We start from the raw sequence: 15,484 nt of genomic DNA, 5'->3' as shown, positions 1-15,484 counted from the left end.
ATTCCCAGACTCTGACATTTTCTCTTTCTGATATTTCTTAATTTATTTCTTTTTACTTTCTGGGATTATGTGTGTATTGTTTTGTATTACTGCACCTGCAATAACATCGGCAACAGATGTATACGCTACCACTTTGATTTTGATTTGAGAGAGACAGCGAGAGAAAGGGAGAGGGAGAGAGAGGGAGAAAGAGACTGACACAGAGAGAGAGAAAGAGAGAGAAAGAGAGAGAGGAGAGAGGGAGATAGAGAGACTGACAGAGAGAGAGAGAGAGAGAGAGAGAGAGAGAGAGAGAGGGAGAGAGAGAGAGAGAGAGAGAGAGGAGAGAGAGAGAGAGGGAGAGAGAGAGAGAGCATTTCTTATTGTCCGGCTGTGTGTGTGTTTCTTTGTGAATGTGCCTGTGTGTGTGTGTGTGTGTGTGTGTGTGTGTGTGGTAATTGTCCCTATCTGCAGGCGCAGGAGTCCACAGTCATGTTTGGGTAGACTTTGAGCACCACGTTCTTGTCCTCGTCGAAGAAGAGGATGGAGAGGGAAGACATCTTGTCTGGGACACAGCAGGGCTCAGGGATACCGGACACCACCCCTACCGCTCTCACAATGCTCTGGATGGTGGCGTGGTTACTAGGCTTCAGAGACTACAGGACAGAAGAGAAGGAGGAAGTGAACAACAACATTCACCTTATGACAACAAACATGACAGTTCTGTGAAATGGGAGGACATTTGACAGTAGGTCATAGTTAAAACGTTTTATCCTTTATTTAACCAGGAAGTCCCCCCTTGAGTATCTCTTTTTGAAGGGAGACCTGTATTTTTGCCACCTGTTAGTGTCCCAACCAGGTGACCACCTGGAGAACAAGAAGCTGGTGATGGGAGTCCTGAGGACACCTCATTCTTGGACAACTTTTGCATGTTCAGACACACTGTCTAGTCCAGCTAAAACATGACTGGTTATATGAGTGACAGGTTCTTCCATTATCAGGATGAGTAATACCTAGTTGTCCCCAGGAGCCCTAAGACCTTCCTCTGATCCTTCACATGTCTAGGGAGTAAGAGTTGTTTCTGGAACCAAACCTGAGGCATGTGAAGCAGGATCTTCACAAGGAAAGAGCATTCTCTGACTACAAACGAAACCCACGGGGGTTTCGCACTACACTGTAACCTCAAGCCCTATATACAGCCAGGTCCAAACTGAGTGGACTATATTGTAGAATAATAGTGAAGATAAAAACTATGAAATAACACATATGAAATCATGTAGTAACCAAAAAGTGATAAACAAATCAAAGTATATATTTACAGTTGAAGTTGGAAGTTTACATAAACTTAGGTTGGAGTCATTAAAACTCATTTTTCAACCGCTCCACAAATTTCTTGTTAACAAACTATAGTTTTGGCAAGTCGGTTAGGACATCTATCTTGTGCATGACACAAGTCATTTTTCCAACAATTGTTTACAGACAATTCCAGTGGGTCAGAAATTTACATACACTAAATTGACTGTGCCTTTAAACAGCTTGGAAAATTCCAGAAAATGATGTCATGGCTTTAGAAGCTTCTGATAGGCTAATTGATAACATCTGAGTCAATTGGAGGTGTACCTGTGGATGTATTTCAAGGCCTACCTTCAAACTCAGTGCCTCTTTGCTTGACATCATGGGAAAATCAAAAGAAATCAGCCAAGACCTCAGAAAAAAATTTGGAGACCTCCACAAGTCTGGTTCATCCTTGGGAGCAATTTCCAAACGTCTGAAGGTACCAAGTTCATCTGTACAAACAATAGTATGCAAGTATAAACACCATGGGACCACGCAGCCGTAATACCGCTCAGGAAGGAGACGCATTCTGTCTCCTAGAGATGAACATACTTTGGTGTGAAAAGTGCAAATCTATCCCGGAACAACAGCAAAGGACCTTGTGAAGATGCTGGAGGAAACAGGTACAAAAGTATCTATATCCACAGTAAAACGAGTCCTATATCGACAATACCTGAAAGGCCGCTCAGCAAGGAAGAAGCCACTGCTCCAAAACCGCCATAAAAAAGCCACACTACGGTTTGCAACTGCACATGGGGACAAAGATCATACTTTTTGGAGAAATGTCCTCTGGTCTGATGAAACTAAAATCGAACTGTTTGGCCATAATGACCATCGTTATGTATGGAGGAAAAAGGGGGAGGCTTGCAAGCCGAAGAACACCATCCCAACCGTGAAGCACGGGGGTGGCAGCATCATGTTGTGGGGGTGCTTTGCTGCAGGAGGGACTGGTGCACTTCACAAAATAGATGGCATCATGAGGATGGAAAATTATGTGGATATATTGAAGCATCATCTCAAGACATCTGTCAGGAAGTTAAAGCTTGGTCGCAAATGGGTCTTCCTAATGGACAATGACCCCAAGAATACTTCCAAAGTTGTGGCAAAATGGCTTAAGGACAACAAAGTCAAGGTATAGGAGTGGCCATCACAAAGCCCTGACCTCAATTCTATTGAAAATTTGGGCAGAACTGAAAAAGCATGTGCGAGCAAGGAGGCCTACAAACCTGACTCAGTTACACCAGCTCTGTCAGGAGGAATGGGCCAAAATTCACCCAATTTATTGTGGGAAGCTTGTGGAAGGCTAACCGAAACGTTTGACCCTAGTTAAAAAATGTAATGGCAATGCTACCAAATACTAATTGAGTGTATGTAAACTTCTGACCCACTGGGAATGTGATGAAAAAAATAAAAGCTGAAATAATTTTTTATTTTACCAGGCAAGTCAGTTAAGAACACATTCTTATTTACAATGATGGCCTAGGAACAGTGGGTTAACTGCCTTGTTCAGGGGCAGAATGACAGATTTTTACCTTGTCAGCTCAGGGATTTGAACTTGCAACTTTTCAGTTACTAGCCCAACGCTCTAACCACTAGGTTACCCTGCCGCGAAAATAGTCTCTCTACTATTATTCTGACATTTCACATTCTTAAAACAAAGTGGTGATCCTAACTGACCTAAAACAGGGATTTTTTTACTGGGATTAAATGTCAGGAATTGTAAAAAACGGGGTTTAAATGTATTTGGCTAAGGTGTATGTAAACTTCCGACTTCAACTGTATACATATTTATATTTATAAACTGAGTGGTTTGAACCCTGAATGCTGATTGGCTGACAGCCTTGGCATATCAGACAAGAATAGAACGCGTATTACATGGGTAACCAGTTTATAATAGCAATAAGGCACCTCGGGGGTCTGTGGTAAATGGCCAATATACCACGGCTAACGGCTGTATCCAGACACTCCGCGTTGCGTCGTATCTAAGAACAGCCCTTAGCCGCGGAAAATCGGCCATAAACCACATCCCCTCGTGCCTTATTGCTTAAATATATATGTAACAGTGTTGCTTCCGTCCGTCTCCTCACCCCAACCTGGGCTCCAACCAGGGACCCTCTGCACACACCGACAACAGTCACCCTGGAAGCATCCTTACCCATCGCTCCACAAAAGCCGCGGCTCTTTGCAGAGCAAAGGGGAACAACTACTTCAAGGTCTCAGAGCGAGTGACGTCACCGATTGAAACGCTATTAGCGCGCACTTCGCAATCTAGCTAGCCATTTTACACCGGTTACGTATACAAGGGAGAAAGTAAGGTGGTACCGTACAGCGTCCAGGCAAAATAAATAGTTGGGGTACGCTGCACCGGTTAAACATAGTGAGGGTACGCCGTCCCGGTTAAACATAGTGGGGGTACGCTGCACCGGTTAAACATAGTGAGGGTACGCCGTCCCGGTTAAACATAGTGGGGGTACGCTGCACCGGTTAAACATTGTGGGGGTACGCTGCACCGGTTAAACATAGTGGGGGTACGCTGCACCGGTTAAACATAGTGGGGGTAAGCCGTCCCGGTTAAACATAGTGGGGGTACGCCGTCCCGGTTAAACATAGTGGGGGTACGCTGCACCGGTTAAACATAGTGAGGGTACGCTGCACCGGTTAAACATAGTGGGGGTACGCTGCACCGGTTAAACATAGTGGGGGTACGCTGCACCGGTTAAACATAGTGGGGGTACGCTGCACCGGTTAAACATAGTGGGGGTACGCTGCACCGGTTAAACATAGTGGGGGTATGCTGCACCGGTTAAACATAGTGGGGGTACGCTGCACCGGTTAAACATAGTGGGGGTACGCTGCACCGGTTAAACATAGTGAGGGTACGCTGCACCGGTTAAACATAGTGGGGGTACACTGCACCGGTTAAACATAGTGGGGGTACGCTGCACCGGTTAAACATAGTGAGGGTACGCTGCACCGGTTAAACATAGTGGGGGTACGCTGCACCGGTTAAACATAGTGAGGGTACGCTGCACCGGTTAAACATAGTGAGGGTACGCTGCACCGGTTAAACATAGTGAGGGTACGCTGCACCGGTTAAACATAGTGGGGGTACGCTGCACCGGTTAAACATAGTGGGGGTACGCCGTCCCGGTTAAACATAGTGGGGGTACGCTGCACCGGTTAAACATAGTGGGGGTACGCCGTCCCGGTTAAACATACTGGGGGTACGCTGCACCGGTTAAACATAGTGGGGGTACGCTGCACCGGTTAAACATAGTGGGGGTACGCTGCAACGGTTAAACATTGTGGGGGTACGCTGCACCGGTTAAACATAGTGGGGGTACGCTCCACCGGTTAAACATAGTGGGGGTACGCTGCACCGGTTAAACATAGTGGGGGTACGCTGCACCGGTTAAACATAGTGGGGGTACGCTGCACCGGTTAAACATAGTGGGGGTACGCTGTCCCGGTTAAACATAGTGGGGGTACGCTGCTCCGGTTAAACATAGTGGGGGTACGCTGCACCGGTTAAACATAGTGGGGGTACGCCGTCCCGGTTAAACATAGTGGGGGTACGCCGTCCCGGTTAAACATAGTGGGGGTACGCCGCACCGGTTAAACATAGTGGGGGTACGCCGTCCCGGTTAAACATAGTGGGGGTACGCTGCACCAGTTAAACATAGTGGGGGTACGCCGTACCGGTTAAACATAGTGGGGGTACGCTGCACCGGTTAAACATAGTGGGGTTACGCTGCACCGGTTAAACATAGTGGGTGTACGCTGCACCGGTTAAACATAGTGGGGGTTACACCGTCCCGGTTAAACATAGTGGGGGTACGCTGCACCGGTTAAACATAGTGGGGGTTACACCGTCCCGGTTAAACATAGTGGGGGTACGCTGCACCGGTTAAACATAGTGGGGGTACACTGCACCGGTTAAAAATAGTGGGTGTACGCTGCACCGGTTAAACATAGTGGGGGTTACACCGTCCCGGTTAAACATAGTGGGGGTACGCTGCACCGGTTAAACATAGTGGGGGTTACACTGCCCCGGTTAAACATAGTGGGGGTATGCTGCACCGGTTAAACATAGTGGGGGTACGCTGCACCGGTTAAACATAGTGGGGGTACGCTGCACCGGTTAAACATAGTGGGGGTACGCTGCACCGGTTAAACATAGTGGGGGTACGCTGCACCGGTTAAACATAGTGGGGGTACGCCGTCCCGGTTAAACATAGTGGGGGTACGCTGCACCGGTTAAACATAGTGGGGGTACGCTGCACCGGTTAAACATAGTGGGGGTACGCCGTCCCGGTTAAACATAGTGGGGGTACGCTGCACCGGTTAAACATAGTGGGGGTACGCCGTCCCGGTTAAACATAGTGGGGGTACGCCGTCCCGGTTAAACATAGTGGGGGTACGCTGCACCGGTTAAACATAGTGGGGGTACGCCGTCCTGGTTAAACATAGTGGGGGTACGCTGCACCGGTTAAACATAGTGGGGGTTACACCGTCCCGGTTGAACATAGTGGGGGTATGCTGCACCGGTTAAACATAGTGGGGGTACGCTGCACCGGTTAAACATAGTGGGGGTACGCTGCACCGGTTAAACATAGTGGGGGTTACACCGTCCCGGTTAAACATAGTGGGGGTATGCTGCACCGGTTAAACATAGTGGGGGTACGCTGCACCGGTTAAACATAGTGGGGGTACGCTGCACCGGTTAAACATAGTGGGGGTACGCCGTCCCGGTTAAACATAGTGGGGGTACGCTGCACCGGTTAAACATAGTGGGGGTACGCCGTCCCGGTTAAACATAGTGGGGGTACGCCGTCCCGGTTAAACATAGTGGGGGTACGCCGTCCTGGTTAAACATAGTGGGGGTACGCCGTACCGGTTAAACATAGTGGGGGTACGCCGTCCTGGTTAAACAGGAGCCAATAATGTAAACCAAAAATGTCAAGAGAACTGTAGGCTATCACAACATTATCATTACAGCGTCAGAGGCTTGAAACGTGAGTGACTAGACCTGAAAAAGTAAACGCTCCAAACTGCTACGTGGTTCACCGAGAACCCTGAAATGTTCCCAAGGCAGAGATGAGTGACAGACACAGAGAGGCGTTAGTTCTGACCTAATGTCATTACACTTCCTGGCGTTTTGTCTCTTTCTATTCGCCGCTGTTTGGAGTCTGGAGATATGTTGGGAGTGGATGAACGTGAGCCTGTTGCCTAGTAAAAAAAAACTTTGAAATTTATTGTTTTGACAATCACATGAAAACGTCATGACTGGTTGTGTTTTATGCCACAATAAAAGGTCATACATTTTAAAAGTTCAATGACAAATCTTTATGACTCGGCCCACAGAGATGCTATTGAATTAATGGGGATTGTAAATGTAATTATGTGATTAGTTCTCACAGCCGGCCTGCCCGTTAGGTAGGATTAGGCAGCCGCCCACAGAGATGCTATTGAATTAATAAGGATTGTAAATATAATTCTATGATTAGATAAATAAATAAATAAAAAGTATCCAGACAATATAAAGCGTTAGCTCTGTGATGCCATATGCTACAAACAAACTTTAAAATGACCCACAAAAGTCATGACTCTGAAGCATATGGAGATATATTGATAAGTCTCTACTAACCAGACGTGTTAAAAAGTGTTTAATTTGTAGCATAGGCCTATGAATTGGGACGTTTTTATGTTCTGTTCTGCTGACTAATGGCTGAGAGAAAACAATTAAGGTAGTTTCATTAGCTGGCTATCACTTCAGGTCTGACTAAAGAGTTATTGTAACACTGCCAATGTTGTCTATTGATAACTTTGACACTGGAAAGAGAAAAGATTCTACAAAGAAGATGGATTTCACCCAAACTATCTTGGGGCTTATACATTGCAAGGCCATTTTAAGGCTGCTCTGAGAGACTGACTGGGAAATAACCAGCACTCACTCTACCCAGGTTATCCCAACCATCATGACACATCAAACAGTTTCTGATGTTAAATACTCTAGTCAAGTCAAGGAAATCTACATTATCCCTGTTTTAATTTCAATAGGATTTAAACAGCCACCAAATAGATGCAGCCGCAGGCCCATCGAGGCCATGCTTTGATAACCTAATTTATATTTCTATAAAATGCCCTGACTTACTTAATGATCAAGGACCTGGTTAGGGTAAAAATGGATGCCTCTGCTGTTTTTTAAGTCTCGCAAAGGGCTGGGTTTGTTACATTTAAATGTGCGAAGTATGATGCCAAAACTGGACTTTATGATATCTGGATGCATGACACGAACACAGACATTCTTGTTTTTATCAGAGACTTGGTTAAATGATTCGATCATGGATAAGGACATTGACATTGCTAATTACAATATTTTTTAGATGTGATAGGCAGAGAAAAGTTGGAGGGGTTGTGATGTATGTGAAATCCACTTTTGTAGCATCATGTGCTCTTAATATCACTATACCCCAGAAATGTTAAATCTTGGTTTTAGATATGACCATGAGCCAACATATGCATGTATTTGTTGCTGGAGTGTATAGGCCTCCTGCTGCTTTAGTTGATGTGATTAGTATCATAGCTGAGCATTTAAAACCTTTTCTATCATCTGAACTGTTGGTCTTCGGTGACTTCAACCTGGACTGGCTGACACCGATCTCAGATCATAGCTGAACTGATGGTCTTCGGTAACTTCAACCTGGACTGGCTGACACCGATCTCAGATCATAGCTGAACTGATGGTCTTCGGTGACTTCAACCTGGACTGGCTGACACCGATCTCAGATCATAGCTGAACTGATGGTCTTCGGTGACTTCAACCTGGACTGGCTGACACCGATCTCAGATCATAGCTGATCTGATGGTCTTCGGTGACTTCAACCTGGACTGGCTGACACCGATCTCAGATCATAGCTGAACTGATGGTCTTCGGTGACTTCAACCTGGACTGGCTGACACCGATCACAGATGATTTTAAGAACATTTGTCTTGATCTTAATCTAACCCAGCTAATCACAAAACCCACTCGGTTAAATGTGACAAATCTAGATAGATCTTCATTATTAGATTTAATTCTCACAAATACCCTCCATAAGTATATGTATTCTGGTGTGTTTGCAAGTGATCTTAGTGATCATTGTCCTATAGCCTGTGTTAAAGATACTAGACAGAGTTATTCTGATCCCCGTATCATTAGGAAGAGACATTTTAAACTTTGCTCCCCAAGCGTTTATGCATGACTTGTACTTTTCTGAACTTTCCTCCATCAAGTGTATACCTGACCTCATTAAGTGTATACCTGACCTCATCAAGTGTATACCTGACCTCATTAAGTGTATACCTGACCTCATCAAGTATATACCTGACCTCATTAAGTGTATACCTGACCTCATCAAGGGTATACCTGACCTCATTAAGTGTATACCTGACCTCATCAAGGGTATACCTGACCTCATCAAGGGTATACCTGACCTCATTAAGTGTATACCTGACCTCATCAAGGGTATACCTGACCCTGAATTAGCTCTTGAGCATTTCTCATCTATTATTATATTACTGTCAGATAAATACGCTTCTTTTAAATGCTATAGACTAACAAAATAGATCAAATCCCTGGTTTTCTACAGAACTCTCAGATATATTTAGAACAATAAATCATGCCTGGGCCAAAGCTAGACTAACTGATGCTGTTGTGGACCGGCATCTTTTCAGGTAACTGAGAAGTAAATGTAAAAAAGGCTAAATCAAGCTACTTCCTGAGTTCTATCGCAGACTCTGCTGGTGGTCCATCTAAAACAGTTAAGGCGCTAAAACGTGGAAATTCCTCTCCTTCCCTACCCAAGCAAGTTATACTGAAATTTGACATCGTTAATTAAAAAAATGAGATGCTTTTAATCAACATTTTATGTCCGCTGGTTTTTTGGTTTGAATGAAACCTTGGTTTAATAGACCCCCGAGTCAGTCAGTAAACTTTTCGTTCCTCTCCCAGCCGCTAGTCGACTTGATAGAGGACCAGACAAACCCCCCAGTGAATCCTTGTACTCTCTGGAGCAGCTGTCTACTTCTGATGTATTGGAACAACTATTTATGATTGATGTTAAATAATCTACTGGGGCTGATATGCTTGGTCCCTTCTTATTACAGCTTTCTCTGATACTGCTACATATCGTCTGAATGTAAACCCGTCAGGGTTCAGACCAGGATATAGTACCATCTCTGATACTGATACATATCGTCTGAATGTAAACCAGTCAGGGTTCAGACCAGGATATAGTACCATCTCTGATACTGATACATATCGTCTGAATGTAAACCAGTCAGGGTTCAGACCAGGATATAGTACCATCTCTGATACTGCTACATATCGTCTGAATGTAAACCAGTCAGGGTTCAGACCAGGATATAGTACCATCTCTGATACTGATACATATCGTCTGAATGTAAACCAGTCAGGGTTCAGACCAGGATATAGTACCATCTCTGATACTTCTATGGTTTTAAATGATGTCAGAATGTTTTTAAATATGAAGAAACACTGTGCTGCCCTCTTCATTGACCTGTCCAAGGCATTCAACACTGTGCTGCCCTCTTCATTGACCTGTCCAAAGCATTCAACACTGTGCTGCCCTCTTCATTGACCTGTCCAAGGCATTCAACACTGTGCTGCCCTCTTCATTGGCTATATTAGCCGTGGTATATTGGACATATACCACACCACCTAGGGCTATATCAGCCGTGGTATATTGGCCATATACCACACCCCCTAGGGCTATATCAGCCGTGGTATATTGGCCATATACCATACCCCAGGGCTATATTAGCCGTGGTATATTGACCATATACCACACCACCTAGGGCTATATCAGCCGTGGTATATTGGCCATATACCACACCCCCTAGGGCTATATAAGCCGTGGTATATTGGCGATATACCATACCCCCAGGGCTATATTAGTCGTGGTATATTGGCCATATACCACACCCCCCAGGGCTATATCAGCCGGGGTATATTGGCGATATACCACACCCCCAGGGCTATATTGCTTAAATATACTGTATATATTAGGGCTGGCACAGTTATTGTATAACTGATAATTATGAACAAAAATAAATAAATTCCATAATCGTCACAGCCCTAATATATATATATATATATATATAAATAAATAAATGTATTTCTAAATCGTACTGGATTCCAAGTATATCGGCAAATCAACTAATCAGATGTCCACAGACTAACCCATCTTTCCCAGTATATTACCATTTTACTATTTTCTTTTGCAGTCCTTCTATTTTACTACGATGTCTAACGAAGGTCTTTAACCTCTCTAGTTGGACCGTTTCTACAGAGATTGCCCTAAAAAATAAATACTTTACCTAAGAGTATAATCCTATTTCCCATTTATTGATGGTTCTCTTTGTAGGTTCATCTGTGCAAAACATTAAGGACACCTTTCAAAATCCCCTCCGGAAAGAGCAGGTTTCCTTAATGTTTTTTTACACTCAGCATTTATCAGTTCATAAACCCGATGCCATGAAGACATACCTTAGGCATGGGGAACTGGCATGACCCTGAGCAGTAGTAGGCATCAAAAGACTTGGGAGATATAATCCACTCGCTCCAGCCAATGTCTGCAAAGTCCACCTTCAGGTAGCGACGAGCACAGTTCCGTGGTTCGTTCCACTGCTTCTTACGAGCCTTCTTTATCGTCTGCTCGTCAAACTGCAGCAGGGGCATCTTACCGTCGTGCCTCTGGCTCTTACCACGCGTCTTTTTCCTCGGCCGACGGACCTGCTTGTTCTCCAGCGGTTCGTAGGGTCTGTTCTCGTCCCAGCCCATCGTCTCATACGGGTACTCCGGCCCCGGTAACTCGTTGTTCTGGAGCGGGAGGAGGACGCTAGTCGAGCGCCGGCGTCTTTGACGAGGCGTCTGTTGTTGAGCGGCGGTGCTGTTCCGAGCGTGCAGCCCCAGTTTATGGAAGCCGGAGGCGAATGCCCCTTCTTCCGTGGTCATCGTGGTTTGATGCCTCTGATGACTCTGTAGTGTCGACAACACGCTCTCAGGTTCGGAGATGGTCGAATCGTTGGCGTAGACCAGGATGTAAGGAAAGCGGTCTGAGAGGAGCTTCTTCCAGGGCCTGGGTCCAGGCTGGGATTCCACGTCTATCCCGATCAGCAACTCATCATGATGCTTGGCTTGGTTCACCACCCGGGTGACGTCCTTCCACTGCCAAGAGATGAAGTCCCTGTATAGTGTAGACACGTTGATCACAAAGTGGCCCAAAGCCCTGGTGTGGTTATCCACTGAGGAGAAGCTCCACACACCCATCTGGGCGTGGCTGTGTCTCCTGGGGCCGTGGCGGGACAGGGATGGGGACGGAGCTCCACAGCTCTTGGGCCTGGTGGTGCTGCTGCAGCCAGGGTGCCGGGTGCTGTTCTGGAGGTCTCCTATGTAGTAGTGGAGCATGGCCGACAGGACGGCCTCTGACTTGGTGAGAGAGGTCAGGTTGAAGATCTGGAACTGCTGGTTGTTGATGGTGCCTGGGAGAGGAACAGGAAGCGGCAGTCAGAATAGAGAGTATAGTCCAGACAGGTCCACATATCCGTAGAATTACATGACATATAGCATCTCTACGTGCATATCGTTCAACTTAGTTTCAAACCTGGAGCTGAACAGCAAAAGGCAATTAGATATTAGGCTTTATAGGCCAGGTCCGAAAACCCTATCATTCAGTGCAGTGGTGTTTTATCGAGGTGTCTACAAGACATTTCATCCTCCCAGGATTACATTACACAAGAAATATCTCACATTGGTTAGCCATCTAGATGTCATGTGATACAGTCGACTGGGGAGACCACGAACGGCAACAACACCTTGACACAGTGTCCTTCACTCCTGTTGCTAAGCACCGCGATCCCGCAACAGTGTGAGAAGTAACTCATATTCTGTAGCCAATGTCATGGGGGTGACAGTTACAGCAAGGCCACGCATGCAACGAGTACAATCAACAGTGCACTCATCATCAGTACCTTCATCAAAAATAGTCAAGTCATCGGTTTTATTAACTGAAACTGTTCCAATTATTTTGTGTTTGAAACTAACAGTGAAGTCTAACTCCGACCCATTCTCTCTGGCTTCAAAACCAAACTCTCGCAGTAGTTCTGAAGTGAGCTCCAACTCTGTAGACCCGTAGAACGAGGAAGTACCCAGGAGCCCATCATTGTCCGGTCTAGTCTACCCATCCTGCATTATCAAGTCATGTCAGTAGGAGGCAGTATTATCTCATGTATTGGGTGCTGAAACCTGACTAGGGTTCTACCATAGAGAATGATAGAGGACTCTAGTGCCCAAAAATCCTCTTTTAGCAAAGAGCGGCACCATTGTGTAATTTCACAATTTTTGAAGTAGTCAACCCGGGTGGGACTTCCTATGGGTTAAGGAAGGATCACATACTTCCATCCAGGTCATCAGGAGGGTTCAGCCAATTAATTATACTGGTGAGCAAACATTCCATAACTGCAGGTGGCAGTAAATCACCAACTTTGGCTTTAGGCCTGTTCAAACAACACCCCTCTAGGTGGCGGTATGCACCAACTTTGGCTTTAGGCCTGTTCAAACAACACCCCTCTAGGTGGCAGTATGTACCCTTTCAGTTTGTTTGCCAACTCATAGAAGTAACAGAAGAAGAAAATTGACTATCTCAAAATGGAGATGGCCTCAATGGCGCTGCCCGTGCTCTCACAGACGCTATAATGGTACAGATGCAATGTTACGTCCTCTAACTATGGGTTCTAACATGGCTGCAGGTGTAAATATAATCCTACTGCTGTGGGAAGAGATGGTAGGACTCTCATATTAGTGGTTATATACATTGAGTGTACAAAACATTAGGAACACCTTCTCTTTCCATGACATAAATTAAGGAGTACCCTTATTTTACCAGGTAAGTTGACTGAGAACACATTCTCCTTTACAGCAACGACCTGGGGAATAGTTACAGGGGAGAGGAGGGGGATGAATGAGCCAATTGGAAGCTGGGGATGAATGAGCCAATTGGAAACTGGGGATGAATGAGCCAATTGGAAGCTAAATTGACCTGGTGAATCCAGGTGAAAGCTATGATCCCTTACTGATGTCACTAAATCCACTTCAAATCAGTGTAGATGAAGGGGAGGAGACACGTTAAAGAAGGATTTTTAAGTCTTGAGACATTTGAGACATGGATTGTGTTTGTGTGCCATTCAGAGGGTGAATGGGCAAGACCAAATATTTAAGTGCCTTTGAACGGAGTATGGTAGTAGGTGCCAGGTTGACCGGATTGAGTGTGTCAAGAACTGCAACGTTGCTGGGTTTTTCACCCTCGACAAATTATCAAGTGTATCAAGAATGGTCCACCACCCAAAGGACATCCAGCTAATTTAACACAACTGTGGGAAGCATTGAAGTAAACATGAGCCAGCATCCCTGTGGAACGCTTTTGACACCTTGTAGAGTCCATGCCCCCGATGAATTGAGGCTGTTCTGGGGGCAGAAGGGAGTGCAATGCAATATTAGGAGGGTGTTCCTAATGTTTTATACACTCAGTGTAACTACAGCGATAACTACGTAACGGCATCTTGAATGTAAAAACAGTTATATGTAAGATTTAAATAGGCCACACCAGCCGAGTTTAGTCCATACAATCGAATACATAACCTTCATAAACAAAAATTATATGCAGATTTAACACACAAAGACGGAATTTATACCAGTCGCGTTGTCATGTATAAATGTGTAACAGGCTTGAAATGTTGTTCGTCTGAATAATGTCCGTACTAAGCAACAGGTGAAGGAAGCAGCCATTGGATAGGTTTTGCATCAACAGGTGAAGCAGCCATTCATTGGATAGGTTTTAGATCAACAGGTGAAGCAGCCATTGGATAGGTTTTGCATCAACAGGTGAAGCAGCCATTCATTGGATAGGTTTTAGATCAACAGGTGAAGCAGCCATTCATTGGATAGGTTTTAGATCAACAGGTGAAGCAGCCAGCCATTGGATAGGTTTTGGATCAACAGGTGAAGCAGCCAGCCATTGGATAGGTTTTAGATCAACAGGTGAAGCAGCCATTCATTGGATAGGTTTTGGATCAACAGGTGAAGCAGCCATTGGATAGGTTTTGGATCAACAGGTGAAGCAGCCAGCCATTGGATCGGTTTTGGATCAACAGGTGAAGCAGCCAGCCATTGGATAGGTTTTGGATCAACAGGTGAAGCAGCCAGCCATTGGATAGGTTTTGGATAAACAGGTGAAACTATACAACACAGAACAGTGTAATAACTATCAATAAAATCATGAAACTACACCTTTATGAGGGCTGTTTCATGGTGCGTTTAAAACACTCAGCGGCTGTTTGGATACATCATATACATACCCCAGCGCGCTTTAAAGCTCCGGACAGTATTCCCGTCCCGGAAAGGAAATCCTACAAGGTTGTATCGGTCGTAAAGCATTTGCATGTGTTCCGTCATAGTATCCTGTAAAAGTAGGTCGTGCTCATCCTTCTCCGAGCGGTCTTTGTCCCCCCGGGACGCACCGGTGTGCCCAGATGTACTTTTCATTTTTAAATCTGTGAAATGATCTTTTAACACGGCGCAATATCCACCATATAGATAGCTCCATCCGAGCAGCAGCAGTAACCGCTGACAGATCGCCATGGTCCCCAGTGACAGTAGGCAAGTGGTGGACACTTCCAGAAGAACTTGCTGGTGATAAGCTGTCGCTCAGAACGCGTTTCCCAAGTCGCCGTATGTGTGAAAATGGGTGTCATCAACCAGGTTGAAAACGTATATAATCTCACGCTCAGAACGCGACACTCACTGAAAGGAAGAAATAAAGAGGGAATGACATGATGAAAGAAGAAATACTCCTAAATATTACAATAGAAAGAAACGGGAGGTTGTAGCCGACAGAAGAGTTGTGCGCTCTGCTCCTGGTTAGTGCGACGCGCTCTGTCATGTACCGCTCATTTCAAATCCTATCAAAGTTGTTCTGCTCTCTCTCTCTCTCTCTGTCTCTCTCTCTCTCTCTCTCTCTCTGTCTCTCTCTCTCTCTCTCTCTCTCTCTCTCTCTCTCTCTCTCTCTGTCTCATCACTCTGTCTCTCGCTCTCCTCTCTGTTCTCTCTCTG

The 15,484-nt window shown here is 45.4% G+C and overlaps 1 protein-coding gene across 1 annotated transcript; it reads right to left on the bottom strand.

The window, feature by feature from the left end:
- Positions 1 to 393: 393 nt before the first annotated feature.
- On the bottom strand, positions 394 to 15,292 carry LOC115200661 (bone morphogenetic protein 3). The gene is made up of 3 exons (XM_029763872.1): positions 14,731 to 15,292; positions 10,865 to 11,859; positions 394 to 635 (listed from the first exon to the last, which is right to left on the bottom strand). The coding sequence occupies exons 1-3, from the start codon at positions 15,011 to 15,013 to the stop codon at positions 444 to 446; spliced, it is 1,470 nt and encodes a 489-aa protein (XP_029619732.1). The 5' UTR covers positions 15,014 to 15,292; the 3' UTR covers positions 394 to 443.
- Positions 15,293 to 15,484: the final 192 nt, after the last annotated feature.

Source organism: Salmo trutta, chromosome 9 (genome assembly GCF_901001165.1).
Source record: "Salmo trutta chromosome 9, fSalTru1.1, whole genome shotgun sequence".
Classification (NCBI taxonomy): domain Eukaryota; kingdom Metazoa; phylum Chordata; class Actinopteri; order Salmoniformes; family Salmonidae; genus Salmo; species Salmo trutta.
Note: the sequence above shows the minus strand (reverse complement) of the source record. Positions and strands in the feature narration are given on the sequence as shown.

What these genes read in the sequence shown, in the direction of transcription:
- LOC115200661 (XM_029763872.1), bottom strand. Translation starts at nt 15,013, where the DNA reads ATGGCGATCTGTCAGCGGTTACTGCTGCTGCTCGGATGGAGCTATCTA. An exon ending in GAGCTTTAAAGCGCGCTGGG is followed by an intron (nt 11,860 to 14,730) that starts GTATGTATATGA and finishes TTCCTCTCCCAG; the next exon opens with GCACCATCAACAACCAGCAG. An exon ending in GCCAGTTCCCCATGCCTAAG is followed by an intron (nt 636 to 10,864) that starts GTATGTCTTCAT and finishes TCTGTCCTGTAG; the next exon opens with TCTCTGAAGCCTAGTAACCA.